Consider the following 22,179-nt stretch of genomic DNA (forward strand, 5'->3'; position numbering starts at 1 on the left):
CTCCTCTTCCTCCTCCTCCTCCTCCTCTTCCTCCTCCTCCCCTCCTCCTCCTCCTCTTCCTCCTCCTCCTCCCTCCTCCCTCCTCTTCCTCCCTCCTCCTCCCTCCTCCTCCTCCCTCCTCCTCTTCCTCCTCTCTCCTCCTCCTCCTCCTCCTCCTCCTCCTCTCCTCCTCCTCTCCTTCCTCTCCTCTTCCTCCTCCTCCTCCTCCTCCTCCTCTTCCTCCTCCTTCCTCCTCCTCCTCCTCCTCCTCCTCCTCCTCCTCCTCCTCCTCCTCTCCTCTCCTTCCTCTCTCTCCTCCTCTCCTCCTCCTCCTCCTCCTCCTCCTCCTCCTCCTCCTCCTCCTCCTCCTCCTCCTCCTCCTCAGGGCAGTGAGCTGCACTGGTTGGCCTGTGCTCTGTATGTAGCCTGCAGGTCCTCTGTGCCCACAGTGGAAAAGGCACGGCAGACGGGAACTACGTCTCTCTGACCAGAATCCTCCGCTGCTCAGAAATGAGGTATTCATTCATTCATTCATTCATCTATTCATTCATTCAGAAGTAACACAAAGGTTCAGGTGACAGAATCAGAGTCTACAGGGATTTATATCTGATCTGTGCTCTACCATCAGGAGCATTTCTCTGACTGTTTACCTCTCCTCCTCCTCTCCCCCCCCCCCAGCCTGATTGAGTTTTTTAATAAGATGAAGAAGTGGCAGGACATGTCCAACCTGCCTCAGGATTTCCGTCAGAGCACTGAGAAGCTGGAGAGAAACTTTACGGTGTCTGCGGTCATCTTTAAGAAGTATGTTCCCATCTTTAAAGCCATCTTCAAGGCCCCGTCTGAGGAGCCACCACGAGTCCACCGCAGCCGCAAACAGAGGTGGGACATCACGACCTTTGACCTCAGACAGAGAAACAGGATCTGTGTCCATTTAATCCACATGATGTGTCGTGTCTCTGTTTTCCAGACGTCATCCCTGCACTGTGACCGAGGTCTTTAACTTCTGCTGGGTTTTATTTGTCCACGCTAAAGGTAAAGACTCCCTGTCTCTACATTGATTCAGCAGAGAGAAGCTGCTCCTTTAACCTTTAGAGAGAGGGCAGTGTCTGAGGAACACCAACCCTGACCCTGAGAGGCTGACTGGTCTCTGTAATCCTGTGCATCAGTTTCAGACCCAGAGAGCAGCTCATACAGATCTGATCTGAGAGCTGGACCTCATCAAGACTTCAGCTCTTTGTTTTCTCCTCTGAGGAGATTACAGAGCTCTCACTGCTGTTACTCAGCTCACCGCTCAGACAGTGATTTACAGACTGTTGTATTACACAGAGTTAAACCTGCTCCTGGGTTTGTCAGAGATCCAAGTCTTTCTTTATTATTGATCAGTGATTTGTGATGGTGTCACAGTGACCAGGAGGAGCTCAGGATGTGGATCAGTGGTTTTCAGAGTGTCTGAAGTCCTGACAGAGAGGCCGGTCTGGACCTGCCTGTGTGGTGGTCCTCTCCTCACTCATCTTCTCCTCTTCTCTCCTTCAGGGAACTTCCCCATGATCAGTGACGACCTGGTGAACTCGTACCACCTGCTGCTCTGTGCTCTGGACCTGGTCTTCACCAATGCTCTGCTCTGCAACGCCAGGAAAGACCTGCTCAACCCCAGCTTCAGAGGTACTGAACTCCCTGAGTCCCCCTCAGCTCTGTTCTCTAACTGCAGATCTAACATCAGTACACAGACGCCCTTCCTCCTCTGTGCTGTAACATTTAAAATACAGCCCTCCGTCACTAACCACAGAGCTGCTTCAATGACATGAACTGTAAAGTGTTCAGACCTCTCTGTCCTTAGAGCCTTAGAGAGGGAACACAGGAGGGAACAAAGGAGGGAACAGTGGAGGGAACACAGGTGGGAACTGAGGAGGAAACAGAGGAGGGAACAGAAGACAGAACAGAAGAGGGAACACAGAACAGATGAGGGAACAGAGGAGGGAACAGAGGAAGAAACAGAAGAGGGAACAGAGGAGGAAACGGAGGAGGGAACAGAGAAGGGAACACAGGAGGGAACAGAAGAGGGAACACAGGAGAGAACAAAGGAGGGAACTGAGGGGGGAACACAGAACAGAGGAGGGAACAGAGAACAGAGGAGGGAACAGAGGAGGGAACACAGGAGGGAATAGAGGAGGGAATAGAGGAGGGAACAGAGGAGGGAACAGAAGACAGAACAGAAGAGGGAACACAGAACCGATGAGGGAACAGAGGAGGGAACAGAGGAAGAAACAGAAGAGGGAACAGAGGAGGAAACGGAGGAGGAAACAGAAGAGGAAACAGAGGAGCAAACAGAGGAGGGAACAGAGAAGGGAACACAGAAGGGAACACAGGAGAGAACAGAAGAGGGAACACAGAACAGAGGAGGGAACAGAAGAGGGAACACAGGAGAGAACAGAAGAGGGAACACAGGAGAGAACAAAGGAGGGAACTGAGGGGGGAACACAGAACAGAGGAGGGAACAGAGGAGGGAACACAGGAGGGAACAGAGGAGGGAACAGAAGACAGAACAGAAGAGGGAACACAGAACAGATGAGGGAACAGAGGAGGGAACAGAGGAAGAAACAGAAGAGGGAACAGAGGAGGAAACGGAGGAAGAAACAGAGGAGGGAACAGAGAAGGGAACACAGGAGAGAACAAAGGAGGGAACTGAGGGGGGAACAGAGGAGGAAACACAGGAGGGAACACAGGAGGGGGAACAGAGGAGGGAACAGAGAAGGAAACAGAGGAGGAAACAAAGGAGGGAACAGAGGAGGGAACAGAGGAGGGAACAGAGGAGGGAATACAGGAGGGAACAGAGGAGGAAACAGAGGAGGGAACACAGGAGGGAACACAGGAGGGAACAGAGGAGGGAACAGAGGAGGGAACACAGGAGGGAACACAGGAGGGAACAGAGGAGGGAACACAGGAGGGAACACAGGAGGGAAACAGTTAATGCAGCATTTTAAAAAGCTCTTGTGGTCTAAGTTTTTCACATAAAGACCTTTCTGCTTCCTCCAGTCAGGTGTCGAGCTCAGAGTATTTTGGTTGAGTTGTGAAACTCGACATTAAACAGCCATAAAGTAAGATCAGCTCAGACGTGTAGGAAGCCTGCTTATCAGCCTGAACTGTTCTGAATTACACATGGAGAATAAATCAGGAGATTTTCAGGTCCCAGCGTCTGCGAGCAGAGTGTATCAGCTCTGCTCTGTCTTCCTGTCGACACCCTGTTTCCTCCTCCTCTAAACACAGGCTTTATTACAGAGCTGAACCTACACACAGAGGAAGCTGCTCTGCCAGAAACCTGCCAGTCTCACCACCAAACATCTCTTCAAACTCAGCTCACACAGGAAACGTCTCACGTCCACATGGCTGAAAATAAACTGACGCCAGGGAGTTAAAGATGGAGTGAGACCTCGCTGATCCTCCTGAGCTGAGAATACAAGACGTGACGTGAAGGGTTAAAGATACAAACACATAGCAGATCTGAAGACTAACGTGGCTGTAAAGTTCTGATCCCTCAGATCTGGGTCGTGTGTTTAGCTCAGACTGACACCTGTACCTGTTGACACCTGTTTCCTCTGACCTTTACATGAAGCTTCCGTTCTGCTGCAGCTGCACCTGTTTTAGCTCTGGTTCTCCTGGTCCCTGGTGGTTCTGGTTACCAGTGTCCTCTCTGTATGTCTGGTCCAGGTCTACCAGAGGACTTCAGCAGTAAGGACTACAGACCGTCCTCCGGTCCGTTCTGCTTCATAGAGCAGCTGTGTGAGCTACATGACGGGCTGGTGCTGGAGGCCAAAGGAGTCAAAGAACACTTCTGGAAACCCTTCGTCAAGAAACTCTTCCACAAGAGGGTGAGCTTCACTGACAGACAGACGGACGTTAACCCTCACTCACTGTCTCTTTATTTTCTCTGTTAAACCTTCACACACAGACGACGATTCTTAAATCACATCAAGATATTTTTTTAAACTGATGTTTTTGTCGTGAATATTTTCAGACAGATGAAGCGATTTACTCTCGGGAGGATGTGGATCTTTCTGACCTGGTCTGACCTGGCTGACCTGGTCTGGGGTGACTGTAAACTAAACCTCCTGTCTTGTGTGTCCTTCAGATCCTCAGAGGGAAAGAAGACGGTCTGACTGGATTCCTGGACCCCATGAACTTTGGAGACAGTTTGTGAGTGCAGGCGTCATCACACAGGTTCATGTGGAGTCAGAGAGAGAGGAGGACTGAACTTTACAACAACATTCATTCATGATGTGACCCTGAGTCTGAGTTTCTGTAACAAACATGAGCAGGATCAGCAGACAGCAACAAACTGACTAAACAGTCATAAAGAAACTGATGTGACTGAAGAGTTTGATGAACTTCATGTTGTTAGTGAGGAAGCTGATGTTGGTGTTCACACAGTCTGACCAGGTGTCTCTGCTGAGTCTGTTTCAGTCTCTACAGTTTGTTGTTTCCTGCCTGATGCTCTGATATCTTAAAGAGGAGACGCTGACTTCATTAAACTGAGACCACGTCTTCAAACTCTGCTTGGAGCTAAATCTTCACCATCATCTCTGTCCTCTCAGTGTAAACAGTCGGTGTAAACGTTAACCTGCTGTCCTGTCCCTCAGTCTGTCTCTCAGTCGGGTGTATGAGGAACATGTCCTGGCCACCGGCAGTCTGGACGAGAGGATCTTCACCGGTGAGGGGGCGAGCGAGGACATCGGCACCCCGGGGCCCTGCCTGTGTGAGGGGGTGGAGAACCAGGACAGCGCCACCTACAGGCTCCACACCAGCCTCACAGTGAGACGACATTCTTCTGTCTCTTCATCCCTCCTGTTGTGTGTGAAGTGTCTAACCTGCCGCCTCTCGTCCACCAGGCCTCAGCTCTGAAGGTGTCCACTCCTCTGACAGGGAGGAAGTACATCCAGGAGAACAGCCTGGCCTCTCCACTCTCCTCTGCCATGAAGAGCGTCGGACGTCTCCACACTCTGCTGTCGGGAACCAAACAGGGTCCCAGTCCCAAACTAACTGAGACTCTGAGGTCAGTTTCACTGGAGATGAAAACAAGATGGCGTCCTGCTCTGTCCCTGATTAAAAGCTCGTATCTGTCTCTTCTAATGACTCAGCTGCCGCTCTTAAACACTGACTTGATGTTCTTTATTTTACTGAGAGAAGTGTGGACTTTCTCCTGCTCTGCAGCTTCTTCCTGGTTCTTACTTGTGTCCTTTTACTGCAGTTATATTTCAGTTCCCTTCATGTTGTGTTGACAGTTTTCTATGTGTGTAGTGTGTTTATCTGCTGCAGTGACAGAAACTGTTTCCTGTTCCCTCTGTCCCAGGACTTGTGCCAGAGACCCCAGTGATGTCATCAGTAAGCGACTGAAGGACATGTTGACCTCTTCTCTCAGCATTATGAGGACGGAGCAGAGAGCAGGGGGATGGGGAAAGGTACGTGAACACACTGACACAGAGTCGGACATGAGCGAGTCATTCGTCTGTTTAACGAGCTGAACCATCGACCTCCTTCCAGACATGGTGGTGAAGTATTTCCACCTGGCAGAGGCGCTCTACTACAGGATCCTGGAGTCCATCATTGAGAGAGAGAAGATGATCCTGGGAGACGCCGACCTGTCTGTGAGTATTTCTGACAGACCACCTGAGGTGTTCACTGCGTCTAAAAGCAGCTGCTCAGGTGGTTTATCATTATTCCTCTGAGCCAATCGGCTGTCCGTCTCCATGTCACATGACCTGTCCTTACGAGAGGAAGAAGCTACGTCCTCCATCACCTTCTAACATATGCTGCTGCTCACTAACTTTAACTAATGATTGGCCTTCAGCATCACTGTGGTGCACAGATAACGGACATGTCCCATCCTGTCCTGTGTGTTAAAATAAAGAGTCTGTTTCCTGTTCCCTTCAAAGTCTGAATGTCTGAAACTCTCAGGGATAAATCTGGAGGAACCACACGACTAACAGCAATTTAAAAGAACTAACTCTTCATGGGTCGTAAATACAAACAAGATGTTTCCTGTTAATGACATTTTCTTTCTGTATGTCTTTAACAGACGGTGTTTCAGAGAGCTGTGTAGAGTTTAGTGGTGAGAGCGTGTGTTTGTGTTCATGTGTGTTACAGTGTATCCTGGAGCAGGACGTCTTCCACCGCTCGCTGCTCGCCTGCTGCCTGGAGATCGTCATCTTCTCCTACAGACCTCCAGGAGACTTCCCCAACGTCATCACCACCTTCCAGCTCCCCGCCTATCACTTCTACAAGGTATCAATACACCCGATCAACACACCTGATCACTTCTACAAGGTATCAATACACCTGATCAATACACCTGTGTGTGTATGTGTGCAGGTGATCGAGGTGTTGGTGCGCTCAGAGCAGGGGTTGTTTCGGGAGGTGGTGAAACACCTGAACCAGGTGGAGGAGCAGGTTCTGGAGAGTCTGGCCTGGACCAGTGACTCTCCACTGTGGGAGAGTCTGAGAGGAGCTAAAGACCACGTCCCCACCTGTCAGGAGGTCAGACACACATACACACACACACACACACACACACACACACACACACACAGACTGTGGTGAAGCAGCTGGTTCTCTCCTGTGGTTCAGGTGATGCCTCCTCAGTACCTGGAGCAGAGTGATGAGAGCAGCACAGGCAGCGTCCCCGTCACACCCATCAACCACCAGGACCTCAGCACCAGCAGCACCGTCAAAGGTCACACCTGTTCTCTGCTGCTCCTCAGGGTCAGGGGTCAGGGGTCAGGGGTCAGAGTTCATTATTGTTTGAATTCTCTGTTGTATCAGGACAAATCATGATCAGAGGTCTGAACTACAAAGAGAGGTGAACCTCCTCTGGTTGAACTCAGGTTCTCAGGTAAAGTCGGGGTTGACAAACCCTGACTGCCTCGATCTGTGTTAAACGCTACGATGGTGGTTCAGATGTGGGTCAGTTGAGTCAGTGTTAACTTAATCAGAGTTAGTGCGTGTTGATTAAAGGGGCGTGCACCGTATCTCTCAGATGAAGAGCGCACGTTAATTCTGTGGGTTTAGAGGAATTTAAAGAGACTCTAACGACACAATGTCAAACCAACAAAGACAGAGAGACTGGTCACATGTTCTCTGGATTCTTCATCTGTAATATGAGATGGAAGGACACAGAACATATGTGATCATTTCTCAGATACTTGGATTACAGTCAACACGTGGGTCACATGTCTGAGAATGAGCTGTTCCTGTTAATGATGTTCTGCCTGGAACACTCAGGCTGTATATGTATGAATGTAATGCTGTTATGTTCAGTATGAACTTCATGTTAACAGTATTTCAGCCTCAGTGGAAACTGAACCTGGATCAAATAGAAACCTTCCTATAAAGTGGTTCACATTCATATTTCCATCATTAATGCTGCTTGGTCTGTAGTCTACAATTACAACAGCCTGTCACATTATATTGTCTTTCAGGACAATAGCCCCCATGTTATTTATTTTTTTGGTGTTGGGGTGTTTGGTGTCCCCCCAACACCAACAAGGCCAAAACACACTCAGTCCAGCCTCACAGCTTCCAGGAATTACCAGGCTCAGTAGCAGCCAGGTGCTGATCAGTGTCAATGATTAACTGATGATCATCAGTGCGATCACCTCACCTTGAATGTAAAACCATCTGCCCCCCTCCCTCCTCCTCCCCCAGGCGTCTCCCCCTCCCCCACCACCCTCCTGGACCGGTACAGCTCCTCCCCCACCACGACAGCTCGCCGCCGTCTGTTCGTGGACCCGGTGGACGGAGACACCGGAGCCGCCTCTACCAGCAGCAGCAGCACCGTGCCGGCCAGCGTCACTAAGACCGGACAGGCCGGCCTGGTCGCAGCCATCCCCGCCGGGCAGACCGTGGTCACCATGGCAACAGCCACCGTCACCGCCAACAACGGGCAGACAGTCACCATACCTGTGCAGGGTGAGAGACGGAGGAGGATCAGCCGACTGAGAGAGGAGAGGGGACACACTCTGACCTCTGACCTCTGACCTCTGACCTCTGCAGGTATAGCCAATGAGAGCGGAGGAATCACCTTCATCCCGGTCCACACCCTGAGCGTGACCGGACAGGGTGGAGCCACGCTGCAGCCGCTGTCTGCCCAGACTCTGACCGGCACCCTCACCGTCCAATCAGCCGTCAGCAAACCAGCCGTCAAAGCGGCGAGCAGTCCTCTGAGGAAAGGCTCGCTGTCGCTGTTCTTCAGGAAGGTACGAACACCTGAGGAGTCTGCTCACCTGAGGACAGGAAACAGGATTTAATCCTCAGACTTTGATCAGACAGGAGGAATGAGAGCTCAGTTACCATGGTAACGGATCCCTCCAGACTCAACTGGTCCTGGTCAGATCAGTTTCACTTCCTGTTTCCTGCTGCTCTGTGATCACTTCAGTTACAGAAGCAGGTTTATCACACTGACTAAAAGCTGAGCTCAGATCACTGTCACTGAGAACACCTGAGGTGTATTTAAACTCCTCATCAGGTGGAGGCTGCAGTTCACCTGAGAGAGAAACATAAACATCTTATGTTTCTTTCTCATCAAATATTATCATTTATTCTACAAACAAAACACATTTCTCCCTCAGTCTTTGAACTCACCATGATACAAACTGAAGTACAGACTTCCTCTCTGAGCTCTGTCCTATGAGGTGTGTGTTAACAGTAAACCTGTGTGTTGTTTGGTCCTGTGTTGCTCACCTGTCTCAGGTGTACCACCTGGCCAGCGTCCGGCTCCGAGATCTTTGTGCAAAGCTGGACATCTCATCAGAGCTGAGGAGGAAGATCTGGACGTGTTTTGAATATTCTCTGGTTCACTGCACCGAGCTGATGATGGACCGACACCTCGACCAGCTCCTCATGTGTGCTGTGTACGTCATGGCCAAGGTCAGTGTGTGTGTCAGTCTATGAACACACACACACACACAGTGTGTCTTTGTGTTGGAGTTAACGTGTGTGTGTCTGTTTTCATCAGGTGACCAAAGAGGACAAGTCCTTTCAGAACATCATGAAGTGTTACAGGACTCAGCCTCAGGCCAGCAGCAACGTAAGAACCTGTGACCCTCTGACACACACACAGGAAGGCAGCAGACAACACACCATCATCACTATTAATATTCAGAAATATTCTTATAGAAATTTAAATGATTATTAATCCAAATATATAAATAAATATTAGAAATATTCCAGACTGTCTGAGAGTGTCTCATCTCTCCCATCTGCACGGTTATTTACAGCCTCTCTGTGGTCCTTCCTCTCAAACCAACAAGTGATAGATCTAAGAACCAGTCTCCACCTGACCTCTGTGTGTGTGTTTCAGGTGTACAGGAGTGTGTTGATCTCAGGGAGGAGGAGGCGTCAGTCCGGCAGCAACGACACAAACAAACAGAACTCATCGACCGACTCCAGCCAGGATCCAGGTCTGAGACACTGTCCCGTTTACACTGGAGGCGTGACCACACCTGTAGCTAACACCTGTAGCTAACACCTGTAGCCAACACCTGTATGAGTGGGTCACAGGCTCAGTAGTGTTAGTTAATATGGTGCAGTTAAAGCTGTATTTATTTTAGATTTCTCTGTCTCTGCAGCTCTCTGCAGATTCTTCCAGCTCCTGGCTTTATAGCACATTTCCTGTTTCAGTCCTTTCAGAATAAAAGCTGTGTAACCCCTCTGTCCTCCACATGCTGAGCAGCAAACAGCAGACAGACTCAGAGTGAACACAGTGGAGACTTTAGATTTCCCTGACCTGACCTGACCCAGCTGGAGACAGACAGACAGAAACTACCTGTAGTGTTCAGTTGGAGTTAACTGATCTCTCCTGCTCCTCCAGCAGGTGGAGACAACAGTCCAGTGTCTATTCGGTCCAGCAGCACCCTGCCGGCCCCCCAGCCCAGCAGCGCCCCCTCCACACCCACCAACACCTCCACCAAGAACACCTCCTCCTCTTCTGCAGGAGACGCTGAGGAGGAGCGGGGAGACCTGATCCACTTCTACAACAACGTTTACATCAAACAGATGAGACTGTTTGCTCTGAGATACTCACCCAGCTCCCCCTCTGCAGGGGTGAGGCAGCCTCACAGTCTCTGCCACAGTTTCAGCACACACTGCGCTGACTGCTGTATTTACTGTGTGTGTGTGTGTGTGTGTGTGTGTTGTCAGGTGGAGTCCCCCTCCCTGTGTCCGTACCCCACCCTGAGGATCGGCTCTCCTCGCCGGATGCTTCTCTCCAGCAAACACTCCATCTACATCTCACCTCACAAGACAGGCTCCGCCCCCTCGCCGACCACCCCCCGAGACAAGATTTACTACTACATCTGCAGCAGCCCCCCCAACGTGAGGCCCTCACACACGCACACACACACACACACACACACTCCTCATACTGTAACATGAACAGTGTAGACAGTTTAGGACTACAGCTCCCAGGGTGCATTTGGAGAATTCCTGAATCCAGTTTCAGTCATGAAAACATGCTCTGTTTTGAGTTTTGAGTTCACCTCCTCTCTGATTTACACCTTCTCCCCTCCAGAGTAGCAGCAGCTGAGCCTCATGGGTAATGTAGTATTTAGAGACAGAGTGTAAAGAATCCAAAGCAGACCTGTAGAGATGATTAGAGAAGAAACACTTCAGGCTCCTCACACACAGATCACCTCTAACCTCTGTGACCTCTGACCCCTCAGCGTCTCCAGGAGATCAACAGTATGATCCGGACGGGGGAGACTCCGACCAGGAAGCGCAGCATGCCTCTGGAGGACGAGACATCTCCCAAGAGAGTCTGTCCTGACAATCACTCTGCCCTCCTCCGCCGCCTGCAGGACGTCGCCAACGACCGCAGCTCCTCCCACTGAGACACACACTCACAGTATCTACACACACTCATAACATCACCATCGTCACACTGTGAGAGCTCTCCTCCTCCACAGTCCCGTCATACTGATCAGACTGATTCGGAGCATTTGGTCACTTTTAGATTTAATTTTATTGAACTCATCAATAATCGATCTGATGAGGAGAAGAAACATTTCTAACATACATATATAGAATCTGTGTCCAAACGGAAACAGAAACAGACTGAATATCTGTTTCACAGCAGAAGTTCTCTCAGGTCAGCAGGTCCAGACTGAACTCTTTAGATTATCATATTTACAGATCCACCATGAGCAGTGGAGAGGCAGAAACCTGGAGCAGAACCAGAAGCTGTGAGCTGTTCCTTTAAAGAGGCTAAAACAAAATGACCTGCTGATTAACCAAAATGTGAGGATGATTCATTTTTCAGTTCAATAAATTTGTTCTGAAAATGACCAGAATGCTTTTAAAGTCTGAGTCCCAGAAAAACCATCTCTGCTCAGTGTCAGTTTCTGTTTCTGAATGTTTGTGTTTGTGGTTCAGGTTTTTAAACTGAGGCTCCTCCACAGGAGGAGGAGGAGGTGAGTCAGAGACACTGAGCTGAGAGCGACAGGTGAGAGTGACAGGTGAGAGGGACGACAGGTGAGAGCGACAGGTGAGAGCGACAGGTGAGAGGGACGACAGGTGAGAGGGATGACAGGTGAGAGCGACAGGTGAGAGGGACGACAGGTGAGAGGGATGACAGGTGAGAGCGACAGGTGAGAGGGACGACAGGTGAGAGCGACAGGTGAGAGGGATGACAGGTGAGAGCGACAGGTGAGAGGGACGACAGGTGAGAGCGACAGGTGAGAGCGACAGGTGAGAGGGACGACAGGTGAGAGCGACAGGTGAGAGCGACAGGTGAGAGGGACGACAGGTGAGAGCGACAGGTGAGAGCGACAGGTGAGAGGGACGACAGGTGAGAGGGACGACAGGTGAGAGGGTGACAGGTGAGAGGGACAGGTGAGAGCGACAGGTGAGAGGGACGACAGGTGAGAGGGACGACAGGTGAGAGGGACAGGTGAGAGCAACAGGTGAGAGCGACAGGTGAGAGGGACGACAGGTGAGAGGGATGGCAGGTGAGAGGGATGACAGGTGAGAGGGACGACAGGTGAGAGGACGACAGGTGAGAGCGACAGGTGAGAGGGACGACAGGTGAGAGGGACGACAGGTGAGAGGGACGACAGGTGAGAGGGGTGACAGGTGAGAGGGACAGGTGAGAGGGACGACAGGTGAGAGGGACGACAGGTGAGAGCGACAGGTGAGAGCAACAGGTGAGAGCGACAGGTGAGAGGGACGACAGGTGAGAGGGATGGCAGGTGAGAGGGATGACAGGTGAGAGGGACGGCAGGTGAGAGGGGTGACAGGTGAGAGTGACAGGTGAGAGGGACGACAGGTGAGAGTGACAGGTGAGAGGGATGACAGGTGAGAGGGGTGACAGGTGAGAGCGACAGGTGAGAGGGACGACAGGTGAGAGGGGTGACAGGTGAGGGCGACAGGTGAGAGGGACGACAGGTGAGAGGGATGGCAGGTGAGAGGGGTGACAGTTGAGAGCGACAGGTGAGAGGGGTGACAGGTGAGAGCGACAGGTGAGAGGGACGACAGGTGAGAGGGACGACAGGTGAGAGGGACAGGTGAGAGGGACGACAGGTGAGAGCGACAGGTGTTAGAAACATCACAGTGTTCACAGTTCACAACTCTGCATCCAATCCACAGCAGCATTATACTTCCTGTTTCTATCCCCTGAAGCATTATGGGAAGTGTATTTCAGCTCCTCCGAGCAGCAGAGCTGATCGATCGTTGTTCTAACTGAAGGTGTGATGAAGCAGCTGCAGCTTCTGATGCTTTATTTTATCTGACGTGTTTTCTACAGAACTAATAACAGCTCTGATGTAAACTCTGTCATTATTTAACCACAGGTTTGAAGAGTTTCATCTCAAAAACATCATGAAAATCTTCTCCCTGATCTTCGGCTTTTATCAGTGAAATGATCAAATCAGTTAAAGGGCTCCAGATTCTAATATTGAACGTGATCACACCAGCAGATGTTTCTGTTCCTGAGATGTTATTTTGAGTGAACATCCTCCTCCTGTCGTCATGGATCTGAACCTGGACTCTGTCCTGATGAGATGTCTGTAAATATCTGTAAAAAAGAGAAAAGAAAACCTATTTTATGGAGGTGGATGTAAGTGAAGTGCCTTTGTTTTTTACTCCTGAATCTGTTTGTTTGTTTACAGACTTTACCTTTGTTAGATGGTAAGAAAAACAGCTGATGTCATTAAAGACAGATTTAAAGTGACCGTGTCGGTTCTGTGTGTCGCCAGGAGAGGGAGACGTCGAGTCTGAGATCATTCACAGGAAACACGTTAAATCAGAGTTCAGGGCAGATTTCTGTCTCAGTCAGGAGTCACAGATCTGTGCAGGTGTGCAGGTGTGCAGGTGTGGGGCAGCTCTCCTCAGCTCTTCATCCTCTCCTCTCAGGTTGCTCAGCCTTTCTCATGGCACCCACTCTCAGCCTCAGTGTTTCTTCTCTGACTGCTGTTTTCCTGCTCTGTCACTCACCTGTTAAACACCTGAGCACCTGCCGGCCTCCACCTTCTCTTCCTCATTTCTCCTTTGTCCCAGCAAGAAAACAAATAAACCAGGACTCGTTTGGAGACTGGAGCATATGAAAGAGGTCATCAGGCAGAATTCAATGATACAAACCCCAAACTTTATTGATCAAAATAATTCAAACTGCAAAGTTTAACCAAAAGGAAATGTGGTAGCCGTCGCTCGAGAAATGAAGAACGGACCTTCATCAAACAGGAGGACGTAGAACTGAGCTCCCAGAGGTCTCCAGACCAAACAACACAAACACAGAAACATGCTGCATGCTGGGAGAAAACCTGTGAGAGGAGGAGGAGAGCTCCTCTCTACCTGCTGTATGTGTCCTCCACACAGCCTACTCCTAAACACCTCCTCCTCCTCTCTGAGTAACAGCTGCTGTGTCAGGTTCTCTGACCATGATACATCTGTCTCCTGGTCCTGGTCTCACCTGTCTCAGTCCTCCTCAGCTCCTGGTTCAGACCCTGGTTCTGTCTTCTGGTGGTCCTCCCTTCACAGATGCTCCTGAATGCAGCATCTGGTCTCTGATCAGCCTCAGAGGTCACATGACCTCCACTGGTTAAACATGCTGCTGCCTACAGAGACTTCAGGGTCTGAACTCAGTCCTTCAGGTTTCTGCTGCTTCTCAGACTCTGTGTTCCTCCAAGGATCATCATCTCCATCCCTGACCACGAGCTGTCCTCAGTCCAGACTGTTCTGGTCTGTGGTTCAGAGCAGGAGTGTCTCTCTCTGATGAAGACTCGTGTCCTCTGAGAGCTGCTCCTCTCCTCACCCCTCTAACACCCTGACACCTGCTCTGTCTCACTCAGTAGGTTCAGGTCTTAGTTCAGGTCTTAGTTCAGGTTTGAAGCTGCAGACTCGTCCGTCACTGAGACTTTGGAAGTGAGATGTGTCTCGCCTTCTCCGTCCCTGAGCTCTGACTCTGCATCGATCCTGAACCTGAGAAGTTTTGTCTGGGTGAGTTCAGGTTGTAAAGTCTGTGGATTTTAATAAGACTCAGCGTCAGACAGTGACAGAGCTGTAAAACACTCACAGCTGCTGACGTGTGCTCGCTGTCTCTGCTCTGTGATTTATCTTCACAAACTGCAGCTTCACACCTGTGACACGACTCCACAGTGAATCAGCTGCTGCCTGTTTACATCTTATTATACATTCATCAGTTAAGTTCTTAGAGATGTTGAAACGCTTCAGAATAATGTGCCAGTTAATTGTGATCTTTGATCATGTTTTTTTTGACTAATTAATGAACCTGAATAGAATCAATGAGTTTTAAACTCCAACATGTGAAAGGTTTTGTTTTCAGCTGTGAGTCGTCTCTCAGCTGTCAGGATGAAATCAGCTGCACTGACTAACGTTTTCTGTTCAACATATAATTGTGCTGCATTACTCATCTGTCTGTAGACTGGGGGGGGGGGCTTTAACACAATAGACTCGACAGTGTGTTGACTCCACGCTGCTCCTCTCATCATAAATCCAGCAGACAGCTCTGAGTTCGACTTCTGCTGCTTCTCACGTTCAGAGTCAAACCAACCGTCTGTCAGTCCTGACCTCCACCCTGCCCCCCCCCCCCCCCCCCCCCCCCCCCCCCACAGCGTCTCTGAGGACTGACAGCGATCATCGATTGGTGAAGTGAAGTTTATTCTCCTGAACATCAGACGTTCAGTGTTGATGTGACTCAGACTGAGTCTCTGAAGGCTGACATCTAATGACAGTGTACCTGCACACCTGGATGACCTCACACACACCTGAGACAGACAGACATGTGTTTGGAGTGAATCAGCTGTGAGACCTGAGAGGTGAGGGACCAGGTGAATCCCTCACCTGTTGACTGAGGTCACTGAACCAGCAGCCTTGTGGTGAACAGGTAAATGTTGAAGCTTTGACTCATTAAATAAACAGCAGTTAAATAAAGTCTGAAAGGAAACAGTTTCCTGGTTCATTGTCTCCTGAAGTCTCTGTGTGTTTGTACCTGAGCAGGTGAGTCTCACATGAAGGAAACATGAACTGATGTCCTGACCTGGTGTCTGTGATCACAGAACTGATTCTGTCAGTTTGGTTTATAATGACAAACACTGTGTTATCTATGGGGGTCACTCTCTCTCTCTCTCTCTCTCTCTCCCTCTCCTCCCTCTCCTCCCTCTCCTCCCTCTCTGTCTCTCTTCATTCAGTCAGAGTTGGAAACATGTCACGGAGGAAACAACTCAAACCGCAGCACATCCAGTCTGATCATTTGTTCCTGTCTGAAAACACAGGTGAGTTATTTTAATGCAAAGATAGTTTTTCATCTTTGAGAAAGTAAGAAGCTGTGAAGTTTAAAGCATCATGAGTTTCAGAGAAAAGAACATTTCTTTGAACAGACTGTGGATCATTTAAAAAGAAGCTGATTATATTGTATAATATTTCTCTCATACAGGACCTGCTGATCAGTGTGACAGTTGTATCAGTAGTTTAGTAGAGGTACTGCTGTGTCCTTCTGTGTGGGACAGATCTGTACTGATGTCATCATTTACTTTCATCCATGCTTTATTTTTCTAACTCACTTCAGTACCAAAGTTAAATCTGTTGAATTGAAGCTTAAATTGAACCTGAAACATATTTAAACTCTCGTATGTGAAGATCTGTTTTACACAGGGAGAATTAACGTCACTGTTAATTCTTAATTAAAACATTTGCAGAGTTCACTCAGGTGAGAAACTAGCTCTGCTGTTTCCTGGATTTCAGACTAATCTTAAATTGAAATGTTCTTATTTTCTACTGGTCACATCATTGACTTTATGCTTTAAAAAGACAGGACATTTATTTTGAAAGATGATGTGTTTGAGAAGAATGCTTTTAACTTGTAATTTAAGTTAAAAAAAAACAACATTAAAAACATGTATGAACTCTCTTTTATTCTATGTGTAAGAAACACTGCTGTAGACCTTACTCAGATGATGATAATTTCTGTTTCTGTTTCAGAAGATGTTTCAGACTCTCCTCCTGCAGTGGATCTCTGTGTCTGCAGTCGATGCTGTGCTGAGTTTATCACTCCATCAGACCTGGAACAACATCAAACAGACTGCTCTCCAAATCCTCCGGTTCTGATCATGAATGAGGACGAGGATCTGCTGTCCTGCAGTAAAACTTTCCCTGCAGCCTCATCACCGGCCAGGCCAGCAGGGGGGCCAGCAGGGGGGCCAGGTCAAACAGTTAACAACTCTGAGAACTGCAGCACTCCATCACAGGACAGATCCAAACACAGCACAGGATTCATGGATTGTTTTATCGGCAGGAGAAGCCACAGCAGTGTTGAAAGCTCTGGAAGCTCCGACAGTGGCAGTGAATCTAATACTGTCCTCTGTACCTCAGCATCTGTACCTCAACATGGCCGCTCAGCTGACCAGCGATTCTCATGGATGAAGAGCAACGTCATTATTGAAGACCTCGAGAGCACTAAGGTGGCCGTGGCTCAGTTTTCAGAGCAGACTCCCTCAGAGAGACACCACAGTAAGACGGCCATCTCATCTCTGCTGCAGCAGCTCCTCGCTCTGCAAATACAACAGATCCACCAGCTGCAGCTGATCGATCAGATCCGGCACCAGGTTCTGCTGTGTGCCTCTCACAGAGCCGAGATCCCAGAGACCCTGGTGATCTGCACCAAAGGCCTGTCATCCTCTAAATCCACCAATCAGCTCACAGCTCTCAGCGCTCACCTGTCTCAGCAACTTGCTGCAGCTGCTGGAATAGCCAAATGCTTATCAACTCAGTCGGCTAACATGAGTGACTTGGAGCCGTTAACCCAAAGTCCGCCAACCTCTGAGTCCTCACAAACTATCAGTGAGCTCGTGACTTCAGCTGTTCACAACCATCTTTCCAAAACAATGCTCAAAGGCTGCAGTTCATCTGACTCCCAATCGGGAATATTGTCTCAAACCAACATGTCCTCTTTGATGTTTAGTAATAATCACTCCATCAGTAAGACCTCTGAGAGCTCTGGCTCACCTCAAACCTCAAACTCCGAGCACACAGCTTCAAACTCTGTAAACGTCAGTGTGATTGTGGAGGATCTGGACGCCCTGGCAGCTTTAGCCCAACAGAGGAAATGTAAGAACCTGACCCTTTCTGAACCCACGCTGTCTTCAAAAGAGTCTTACTTCAAACGCAAGTGCAGATTTTGTGGGAAACTCTTTGGGAGTGACAGTGCATTGCAAATCCATCTGCGATCACACACCGGTGAACGGCCATACAAATGCAACATCTGTGGAAACCGGTTCTCCACCCGCGGGAACTTAAAAGTTCATTTTCAGAGGCACAAAGAGAGGTACCCGCACATCCAAATGAACCCTTATCCTGTTCCTGAGCACCTGGACAACATCCAAACCAATGGTGGGCTTCCTCACAGTGTGTCCTTGTTACCAGAGAAAGCAGCTGCAAAATGGCTCAATGGGTCCTCAACTACAGTTAGCTCCAGTGTGAACCAGTCAACCAACCTGTCCCATCTCATCAAAAAAGAGGAGCAGCTGATCTTAGTACCCATCCCCTTTTCTCAAGGTGACCTTCACTTGGATTCAGCAGCAGGTATGGACTTGAGGTCAACAGCAAACCCTACAAAGACTTCTGACTCATTTGAGACCAAAGAACACACACTACAAAGGACAACCAATCTTAAAACTGAAAATGTAAAACCATTGTTAAACTTCTCTAAAATGGTGACCACAAAGTCAGAGGAATCAGTTGATGTCATACCAAATCCATTCATCTATCCAACTTCTACCTCAGGATTCCTCTCATTAAAACGCTCTGAAAACCCCAAACTCCAGCTGCTGTCTGGGTCCAGTGACAAAACAGTGTCAGACCCCAGTGAGTGTCTCGTCTGCCACCGAATACTCAGTTGTCAGAGTGCCCTTCGGATGCATTATCGGACTCATACAGGGGAGCGTCCCTACCAGTGTAAACTGTGCAGCCGAGCTTTCACCACCAAAGGAAACCTGAAGACACATCAAACTGTTCACCAAGCAGGGATACCGCTGAGTGTCCAGCACTCGTGCCCCATCTGCCAGAGGAAGTTTACAAATGCTGTGGTCTTGCATCAGCATGTACTCATGCACATGGAAGGTCACATACCCAACACAAATCAGAAATACACACTGGACTCTGATGAAGAAGTCAAGGACACAGCAAAAGTGAATCATGTTAAGAAGTTTTTGGATGACGGTGATGTGGGCTTTTGTGAGACTAGACTGTCTGAATTCAAATCCTTGTCCATCCATTTGTCCCCATCATCATTTGGTAAAAATCTAATTGATGCTAAGAAGAAAAGTTACCATGGGCCACATGGGGAGGTCAAGCTCAACTGGATCAAGACAGAGAGGCCAGAAGAACCAAATGATGAAGATAGTCAACAAGCTGCTGACAGTTCAGCTTCCACACACTCTCTGTCACCAAATGACCAAGCTTCACTTTATTTTAAAACCGCAAACCTTGATGAACCTTTCCAGATGTGGCCCAATTCAACCACTTTAACACTCGGTGCAGGTGCTACGGCACCCACTGACCTAAAATTGACTAACTACACAGAGGGATCTCCAAGCCTGACTCACAGCCTCAGAGAAAAGGGGATGTTTAAGAGCACTTTTTGTGATATATGTGGAAAGAACTTTGCCTGTCAAAGTGCCTTGGACATTCACTACAGAAGCCATACCAAGGAGAGACCATTTGTCTGCACAACATGCATGAGGGGATTTTCCACAAAGGGGAATCTCAAGCAGCACATGCTCACTCATCAAATGAGGGACTTTCCATCACGTCTCTTTGAACCTTCCAATCCTAACCAAGTGTCCAGCTCTAAGAGCCTTGTTATTTCCACTGGATCAGAACCTGTGAGGACAGAGATGACTGCTTTTCTGAACTCCTCTGTTGGGGACAGCTGGGATCATCCTGGTCATTCACTGAGCTCCTCTGGATGTATTGTTACACCACCTCGTCGGACACCCAGGCAGCATCACTGCAAGACTTGTGGAAAGAGCTTCTCCTCATCCAGTGCTCTGCAGATCCATGAGAGGACTCACACTGGGGAGAGGCCGTTTGCCTGTACTGTCTGTGGACGAGCTTTTACTACCAAAGGAAATCTAAAGGTTAGTTTTACCATTACATATTCTTCCACAAACACTTAGCCCATAATACAACACAGATTCTGTTTTTGTCTCATCTGTTCTCCTCCCACTTTGGGGGCAAGTTCTGAACTTAAATCTGGGCACTGCTCAAGAGGTGATACTAGATGATACATTAATCACTACTACTGTAAAAATGGGATTCCTTATCATGGACAAGTCCCATATGGTCTAGTGGTTAGGATTCCTGGTTTTCACCCAGGTGACCTGGGTTTAACTCCTGATATGAGAACATCTAGCTTTCATCTTGGACTCTTTGGGTCTCTGTTCTCTCAAACAAAACTTCTGAAAACAAATCCACTGACTTGAGTTAAGCAGCTAGGATTCCTGGTTTTCACTCAGATGGCTTGGGTTCAGCTCTTGTTGTGGAAATCATTATTTAGCCATCATGAATCTGCAGAGGGATCAGTCTAAATCATTCATTCAGTCACTAAAGCTTTAATGAATCCTGGTCAAAAACTCCACATTGTCTCTTTAATGTGACAGTTTTTGAGTCTTCAGCAGACCAGGGACTTTTTAGTCTTTTGTCTGTCTGATTGAATTCATGGTCAGGTTTAACTACAGGTTACAGTGTAGTGGACTGATCCCCCTACAGGTTCATACTGGCTAAATGTTAATTCCCATACTGAGAATTGAACCCAGGCCACCTGGGTGAAAACCAGGAAACCTAACCGCTAGACCATATGGGATCTGTGTTATATTACAGTGATTTACATTCAAACAGGAATCTGAGAACACCCCAGAACCCTCTGTCCTTAATGGTTTAATTATGATAGAAGAGTGAGATAAAAACTCTGTGGAACTTCCAGCACCAATAACAGCACCATATCCTGTTGCAGGTTCATATGGGAACTCACATGTGGAACAGCGCCCCCAGTAGGAGAGGCTGCAAACTGTCTGTGGACAGATCAGCAATGGGGTTCAGGACTCATCCTGTGAGACTTCCTGAGCCGCCACAGAAGAACCCAGCTGTGGTTTCCAGCAGCACAGAGTCTTTCAGAGAGCTTTTCTCTGCAGGTTTGAAGATGAACGATGTCTGTGTGACTCCAAGCGGAGGCTCGTCCTCCGGACACCTGTGGACAGCTCAGGTCCACCACACAGACCTGAGTGACCCTCCTGTTGTTTCTGGGGGGAATAATAATTAGAGAGACTTGTTACTGATTCTCTGACCTGATGGACAATAGGGACAAAAGACATGAATACTGTGCAGCTTTATGCACCTTATTCCTCAACAGTTTTGTGTTAATATTAATAAACTGAGTGCACATTATTGTAACTTTATGCAGTTTGTGTGAATTTACCATAAACATTTAAAATAAAAAGTGCAATGTCATCATGTGCAATAAATGTTCAAACATGCTGAGATGGGTGTTTGTCAGTTTCCAGGTTTGACATGTTAATAATGTTGAATTTCTTTGTTTCTGTTTTTGATGTGATGATTAAAACTCTGTTGAATCTGTCAGTGTTCAGCACTGAAGTCTTTTCTCGTAAAACTGAAGGAGTTTGAAAACACTTGAGAGTGTGTCTGGGTTTATTGTTGCCCCTGTGGCTGTTTGGGGTAAAACCAGTTACTCCGGCTGTGGTTCTGTCTTCTATCCTCTGGCCTCAGGGGGCAGCAGTGAGAATATTACAGCTTAGGAAGAACCAAAAAGAGGTGAAGAAGACATCACTGACAAACTCACCACGACAAGAGACACAAAGGGGTTTTTTTTGCCTTAGAGGAGAGAGTGGGTGAGTTTTATTAAAATAAAGTGAGTAACAGAGGTGGTAAATTGTTTAATGGGAACTTTAATTATTGTTTCAGTTTGTTGTAGCAACTGTTGTAGAAGCTGATGTGTCTTAGAGAGAAAACCTGAGGAACAGGCTTCATTCTTTGTTGAGTTACAAGCAACAGAGGAACAGAGGAGGTTTCTGCTGCGATGTATGAACGTGAACCTCGTCTGTCAGTATTTCATGTTGTGCCTCTGTGATGTGGAGCTGATGTTGTTGTCTGAGCTGAGAGTCAGTCGACTGTAAGGTCACAGTCAGAGTGATGAGTTCAGCTTCCACACAGACGACTAAAGCCTGAAACAAAACCTGCACAAAGCCTCTCAAAGATAGATATCTGCAACAGACAGACATGAATCACTGCTGCACACACACTCTATCACAATGATGAAAATAACAATGACCAACTGCCACATACATTCACCACAGCACGCAAGGTGGATTAATCCACCACAGAAAATAGTCCCCAATGTTTCCTCCTGCTTATTTCCATAAAAACTACAGTGAAACTACAGAGACTGTTTAAACTTAAACTAAATATCTGGGAGGTGTTTTAAAGACTGACGTCTTCAATAGGAACCAGTGAGCCCAGTGCTGAGAGCCACAAACAGAGGAAATGTCAGGAATGAAAACTTCATTTGGTTTTGTAATAAAACAAATAAAACACAGAATCACAGCAGCGTCAGGCTTCAGGAACCAGTCAGATTAACCTGAATAAAGCAGCTCCTTTTAAACTAGATTCCTGTTGTGATTATGATATCAC

At 48.2% G+C, this 22,179-nt stretch overlaps 2 protein-coding genes and 1 non-coding gene across 3 annotated transcripts in view; 2 read left to right on the forward strand and 1 right to left on the reverse strand.

The window, feature by feature from the left end:
* rbl2 (retinoblastoma-like 2 (p130)) overlaps nt 1-13,192 on the forward strand; it is a 16,343-nt gene extending 3,151 nt beyond the window's left edge. Inside the window, 29 exon segments of the mRNA XM_051073091.1 lie at nt 365-428; nt 431-494; nt 658-858; nt 947-1,011; nt 1,513-1,641; nt 3,685-3,845; nt 4,106-4,170; nt 4,614-4,785; nt 4,863-5,026; nt 5,324-5,373; nt 5,376-5,432; nt 5,515-5,618; nt 6,118-6,255; nt 6,343-6,507; nt 6,598-6,703; nt 7,675-7,938; nt 8,023-8,225; nt 8,719-8,895; nt 8,984-9,055; nt 9,329-9,428; nt 9,839-10,071; nt 10,168-10,341; nt 10,689-11,467; nt 11,510-11,599; nt 11,642-11,670; nt 11,886-11,988; nt 12,020-12,080; nt 12,181-12,244; nt 12,454-13,192. Coding sequence (XP_050929048.1) covers nt 365-428; nt 431-494; nt 658-858; nt 947-1,011; nt 1,513-1,641; nt 3,685-3,845; nt 4,106-4,170; nt 4,614-4,785; nt 4,863-5,026; nt 5,324-5,373; nt 5,376-5,432; nt 5,515-5,618; nt 6,118-6,255; nt 6,343-6,507; nt 6,598-6,703; nt 7,675-7,938; nt 8,023-8,225; nt 8,719-8,895; nt 8,984-9,055; nt 9,329-9,428; nt 9,839-10,071; nt 10,168-10,341; nt 10,689-10,856 — 3,096 coding nt within the window. The 3' untranslated portion in view covers nt 10,857-11,467; nt 11,510-11,599; nt 11,642-11,670; ... (2 more) ...; nt 12,181-12,244; nt 12,454-13,192.
* A 2,479-nt stretch (nt 13,193-15,671) lies between these two features.
* On the forward strand, nt 15,672-21,111 carry sall1b (spalt-like transcription factor 1b). Its single transcript, XM_018679463.2, has 3 exons — nt 15,672-15,752; nt 16,459-19,613; nt 20,489-21,111. Exons 1-3 carry the CDS (start codon nt 15,683-15,685, stop codon nt 20,792-20,794), a joined length of 3,531 nt encoding a protein of 1,176 aa, XP_018534979.1. The 5' UTR covers nt 15,672-15,682; the 3' UTR covers nt 20,795-21,111.
* Nucleotides 20,267-20,338, reverse strand: trnae-uuc (transfer RNA glutamic acid (anticodon UUC)). The gene has a single exon. It is a non-coding gene; the product is annotated as a tRNA-Glu (tRNA).
* Nucleotides 21,112-22,179: the final 1,068 nt, after the last annotated feature.

This window comes from Lates calcarifer, linkage group LG10 (genome assembly GCF_001640805.2).
Source record: "Lates calcarifer isolate ASB-BC8 linkage group LG10, TLL_Latcal_v3, whole genome shotgun sequence".
In the NCBI taxonomy this organism is placed as follows: Eukaryota; Metazoa; Chordata; class Actinopteri; family Centropomidae; genus Lates; species Lates calcarifer.